The 5,802-nt window shown below is 34.3% G+C and overlaps 1 protein-coding gene across 1 annotated transcript; it reads left to right on the forward strand.

Annotated features, from left to right (window-relative positions):
• The first annotated feature begins 1,183 nt into the window (after positions 1–1,183).
• LOC141667267 (uncharacterized) lies at positions 1,184–5,114 on the forward strand. The gene is made up of 7 exons (XM_074473684.1): positions 1,184–1,228; positions 1,661–1,784; positions 1,864–1,974; positions 2,079–2,250; positions 2,361–2,382; positions 2,826–2,956; positions 4,824–5,114. Exons 4-7 carry the CDS (start codon positions 2,081–2,083, stop codon positions 4,882–4,884), a joined length of 384 nt encoding a protein of 127 aa, XP_074329785.1. The 5' UTR covers positions 1,184–1,228; positions 1,661–1,784; positions 1,864–1,974; positions 2,079–2,080; the 3' UTR covers positions 4,885–5,114.
• The last annotated feature ends 688 nt before the right edge of the window (positions 5,115–5,802 follow it).

Genomic DNA, 5,802 nt, shown 5'->3' on the forward strand with positions numbered 1-5,802 from the left:
TATTACTTTAAATTAATTTTACAAGAATGTTATTATAAACACTCATATATAACTTCTAAAGATATATAATATAAAATATTATAAATATACGATTTATATTTGTAGTAAAATATATGTAAGTAATTAATTTTTTATTAAAATAACTTTTTAACCTTTTATTATAAAAATACTAATATAACAATGAAATATAAATATATAAAATATAGGAATGTTTGGACAGACCGACAAGTTATTTTGAGCTGAGAAGCGGTAAAATTATTGGACTCTAATCGCCCAATATTTCAAACAATTCAAAATTTTTCGGGCACACTCAGATACTCTCTCTCGCTGACTGACTTTCTTACAATTCACACACTCAAACTCTCTCTCTCTCTCATTAACCTCCCTCTCTCTCGCTAAACTCTCTCTATCATTATCAATCTCGCTCAACTTTATCCTTCACTCGCCACCATTATCAATTTATGGTAAGTAAATTGAGATTATCTTTTCTAATTAGGGTTCAATTGAATTGGGGATCGAGGCTTCGGTGCTTCAATTAGGACTTTTAAACTTCAATTATTTATCTAAACGCTCTCTATCTCTTTGATTTTAAGGGCTCGTGTTTGGGTTTGCAGTTGAAGGCATTTTTAAGGTACTTTTTAATTAGGTCTTTGTTTTATTTGGGTTTTGTGTGCTTGTACGCGCACAGTTGTGTGTTTAGTTTCTCTCTCTCGCGCTCTTTCTCTCTCTCCGTCTCTCCCTCTCTCCCCTGTCTCTCTCTAGGCCTCTCTCTCTATCTCTCCCTCTCTGTCTCTCTCTCTCTGACTCTGTCTCTGTCTCTATCTCTTTCGTTCTCTCTATGTCTCTCTTTCTCTCTATCTCTCTCCCTCTTTGTCTCTCTCCATCTCTCCCTCTATGCTATTGTTTGTGCACTTGTGTGTATGTTTATGTATATGTTTGCAGTTGCGTGTTTTTGTATATTTTGTGGATTTAATCAGGACTTTGGTTCTTCAATCAGGACTTTGGTTCTTCAATAAATTTTATTAGGGTTTTAACTATTTACATGTAATTTGGGTTGTATTTTTCTTTCTTTCTTTTTATAATTTTTTCAGAATTAATAGTTTTGTATAGTGACATTGATAGATTGATTCGATATTGCAGTGGTGGTTTACCAAGGTAGCCTATGTGAATAAGTGTGAAGCTTCCAAGCTCAGTTGATTTAGATGCCTATGCCTCTGAACAGTGGGAGGTACAAGCGTTTTCTTTTAGTTCTTGTTTCCTGCTCCAGTTATACATTGATGTAACAAGTTTCAGCGAAATGTTTTAAGAGTTTCGAAATAGTGTATTGCTTGCTATGCACGTTATATGTCGTCTCGGTATATTTTATCTTCTTAAAATTTATTATTTTTTATATCAGAGTTTTCTATTGCACCTTGTAAGCTCCACGGAATCTGAAATAAGATGAAATATCAACTCCACTATGAAGAAATATTCCAGAGAGGCCTTTTAAGTGAAAGGTTACTAATTCTGCGGTTTTCGTCTAATGGTCATTTATATTTTAATATCTTAGAATATGAGAAAGTAATAGCTTATTTTCATTCGCTATGGAGGCTATATGCTAGACAAAGAGGTCATTACAATTTCATTCGCTTCAAAAGATTAACATGAAGCTCAAATACAGTTCGCTCTAGAAAGGGGAATCCCTGCTACTCTAGCTATCATCAGAACTCAAAGGCTTGCATTTCCAGGAAATGCCTTTGATTTGATTCATTGTTCACGGTACAGAGTTCATTGGCATGGCGATTGTAAGTTGCATATTATTATCGGGTTTTCAATAAATTCTAATGGAAATGTTGAAATACCCTTTATGTTTGCAATATGTAGGTGGAAAACCTTTATTGGAGCTCAACAGGATTCTCAGACCAGAAAGGTATTTTATATGGTTTGCTACACCAGTTTATCAGGATGATGAAAAGTATAAGAATGTCTGGGATGGTAAATATCCTCTCTCATATTTTTTAGTGAGTTTTTCTATGTACGATTTCTAAGTTCAATCTCTTGTAATCATGTCAGGTGATTGTGTTCCTTGTTTCCTGTAGCTATGGTAGCTCTGACAGAATCGATTTGCTGGAAAATAGTGGCCAAGGCATTTTACGAGACTGGAATTGGCCTAGTTATATATCAAAAACCTGTTACATCTTATTTCTACCAAAGCCAAAAAACAAATAAGCCTCTTATATGTGATCAAAATAGGTGGAACAACATATCATGGTACACAACTAAACATAACTATAAATTTTTCTGTGAAAATTTATATTTCCATATCATGATACCTTTGTGCTTGTTTACACTGTCTTTTCCGCCACTGCTGCCAAGTGTAGCGCTAGAGATTCTCATGTTCCTGTAAGCCCCCCCCCTTCACTCTTGTATTTTCAGATTATGTTTACAAACATAATTACACAAGACTTATATACACTATAAAAAGTTGTTCATTGCATAAAAATTCACTTTGTATATGTCTTCAACAAATATTCCCTATCCAGCAGATAGTTTTTCAGGGAGTTTTAATATACTTAAACTTGAGTTGTTTACTTTCTGATTTCTGCAGCCATTTATAGATAACAAATATATCTCTAAGTAAACAAGAATTGTTATATGAAATAGTGGAATATGGGAAGCTTGATGTATAAATAACAATAATGAATTGATACATTGCTTCTTGTTGAGTAGAATCTGGAAGTCATGCAAATAGAATTACCTATCTTATACAACTAGAAAACCAAGACCTTGTCTGTAGACTAGAGGAGTATTAAATTGATGGTGAGAACTATTTGCATTAACATCAGGGAATCAGGAGTATAAAGATAAGAGAAGTATCATGTATGGAGAGTCGATGGGTGGGGCTGTGGCTTTACTTATTCACAAAAGTGACCCTGAATTCTGGTATGGAGCAGTTCTTGTTGCGCCAATGTGTAAGGTGGGATTTGTATTACATTTTTCTTGTTACTGTTGTCTAACAATACAATTATTTAGAGTGTACCAAATTACATGTGGCTCTTGTCATGTTAATTGAATAACATATAAAGTATCAATTTTTTCCTCAGATATCTGAGAAGGTGAAACCACATCTAGTGGTTATAAGCATGTTAACAACTGTCGAAGATATTATTCCCAAGTGGAAAATAGTTCCCACAAAGGATGTTATTGAAATTTCTTTTAAGGACCCTGCTAAGCGAGAATAGGTAAAGATTTTTATCATTGATAAACAACTTTCTGAAATACAATAACTATATAGTAGCTTTGTACAAACAGGCCTCTGATCTCTCTTTTTAAATTATGCAGATATGTGGTAAAAGACTAATTTACCAAGAAAAACCTCGACTGAAAACAGCTCTAGAAATACTCCGAACTAGCATGAACCTTGAGGATAGCTTAACTCAGGTCCTTGTTTACTCAATTTTCTATTGATGTTGGATTCAAATTATAAGCTAATTATAAGTCAGAAATACATTATTATTTACATAGTAAAGCATTTAGGAATAGATGGGACTCGAAGCAACCATGCAATTATTTTTTCATCAAATGATACAACCATATCTGCTCTAGAAGTAGTTTGAAGATTTTACTTCAAAGGATGAATATGACCTCCAGTGGAAACCAAGCAGTTAGGGGTGAGCGCGGTGCGGGCGGTGCGGTTTTTGCCTCAAACCGCAAACCAAACCGCACATGCGGTTTGATCAAATTTCCAAACCGCAACCGCACCGCGTACCCTCAAAAACCGCATAAACCACACCACAAAAATGCGGTGCGGTGTGGTGCGGTTCACTGCGGTTTATACATTACAAGTTCAAACATTTTAAATAAATATAAAACTTAAATTAATTAAATTTCCGAATAATATACAAAAGTCGGCAATATTGTTCAATAATACAAATTAGAAATTCCACACTGTAAAGTTTAACGTAGAAGTTTGGCTCGACAATTAAATGAGTTCACTATTAAATAGGTGGCTTACCATGTGTCTCATTATTTTTGAAGAAACACATATAGGATGATCACCACGAAATAATTAATCATGCAGAAACAAGATGATCACTAAGCAAGCACTCCTAGTATGTTAAATGGAATCAAACTTAATAAATGAAATCATGAAATATAATTATTAATATATATATATATTAAATATTGCGGTGCGGTGCGGTTTGAACCGCATTTCAGAAATTTAAAACCACAACCCGCACTGCACAGTGCGGTTTATTAAAAATTCAAACCGCAACCGCACCACGAAAATTAAAAACTGCATTTTGCGGTGCGGATTGGTGCGGTGCGGGCGGTTTTTGCGGTTTGTGCGGTTTTCTGCTCACCCCTACAAGCAGTACTTACCTAAAGTCTAAATTCTATTGTGTTTATTGTGAAGATAAGTTTAGGGACCCACACTGTCAAGCATGGGATTTGCTTCAGGCTAATAGTCTTTCCGTGGCTTAAATTTATGTCCTTCCACAGTCCAGAATGGTTGGTATATATCTATTTTGAGTTTAATAATCAACCTACTGGTCAAACTCTACCAAAATTATATGAGTGTTCTTTGACTGAATTCTAAAATTTGCAGATTATGTTTGTAAATTGATAACTATTTTCAAGACACATGATCACACAGTCTATATATTAGTCTTGTATAATTATGTTTGTAAATTAGTTGGTTTAATTAGTTATATTTACTGTTATTTTTGAGGTTGTAAACTTGAGATGTTTGTAGTTTGTAAATTTGTTGGTTTAATTAGTTATGTTTACTGTTATTTGATGGTTCAATTTTTTGCTTGCAAATAACTTAGTGAATATTACAGGATACAAAGAAAGCTTACAAGAGAAATCTTCACGTGTATAAAAAGGGAATGGCTCGGATAGTGGAGTCGAGGAGAAAGTGAAGCAAATTCAAGCATTAGCTTACAGTAGTACTTTTTAAAATTTATATTCTTTGGTTGTTGTTAAGTAAATAATGTGAACTAGTTTATAGTTAGTTTGGACGTTTAATTTGGTTGTAGATTTGGATGTTTAATGTTTGGGTTGGATGCATTATTTTGCAGTTATGAAATTGTAAGGTTATCTTCAGTTTAAAGAATAAGCATTTCAATTTTTTTTGCTAAAGTGTTACAATAGCCTCCTAAACTATTACCATAGTATGTTTAAAACGTTTCATTAGGCTAGATATAATGTTACAACAGCTTTTCAAAGTGTTACATTAGGTTCTGTGGGCACACTTGCCACATCATCAAGACAACTCAGCACTGTGCCCCCACTTGCCATGTCAGCTAGTGGGTCCCACCGTAGGACTTACTTTTTAAAAACATTTTAAAACTCTAATGTAACATAAAAATTAAGTTACAACTGATCTCTCCTTTAGTTGCATTAGCAAGCTATAATAACATAAAATGTGATGTTGCCTTAGGTACTAGAGATGTTACCTTAGACCCCTAAGGCATCATTGAAAAACCTATCTTTAATAAAATGTTACCTTAGCTTATAAATGGGGCAAGAGCAACATATTTACCCCATACTGTAACGTTTTTTTAATGTTACAATAGGCGTTTTATGGTGTAGTGTTGGGTTTCATAAATTTTTTGAGTTTAATGTGTTGATATTTTTGTAACCTGTTTTAAATGGGTTGGGTCGTTAATATGGCCAAACCGAACCAACCCAGCCCATGTGCAGCCATACCTCCACCCCTCCACTCCACCTGCTCTTTTCCTTACTCCGCACAAGCTCCATCTCCCCGCCGTTGCTTTTTTTTAGGCCAAAATTCCACTCTAACCTCTCTCTGTCACT

This window comes from Apium graveolens, chromosome 6, assembly GCF_009905375.1.
Source record: "Apium graveolens cultivar Ventura chromosome 6, ASM990537v1, whole genome shotgun sequence".
Lineage (NCBI taxonomy): Eukaryota > Viridiplantae > Streptophyta > Magnoliopsida > Apiales > Apiaceae > Apium > Apium graveolens.

Coding starts and splice junctions, on each gene's coding strand:
- LOC141667267 (XM_074473684.1), top strand. CDS start 2,081: ATGGTAGCTCTGACAGAATCGATTTGCTGGAAAATAGTGGCCAAGGCA. Junction 2,251..2,360: donor AGGTGGAACAACATATCATG/GTACACAACTAA, acceptor TGCCAAGTGTAG/CGCTAGAGATTCTCATGTTC. Junction 2,957..4,823: donor TTGTTGCGCCAATGTGTAAG/GTGGGATTTGTA, acceptor TGAATATTACAG/GATACAAAGAAAGCTTACAA.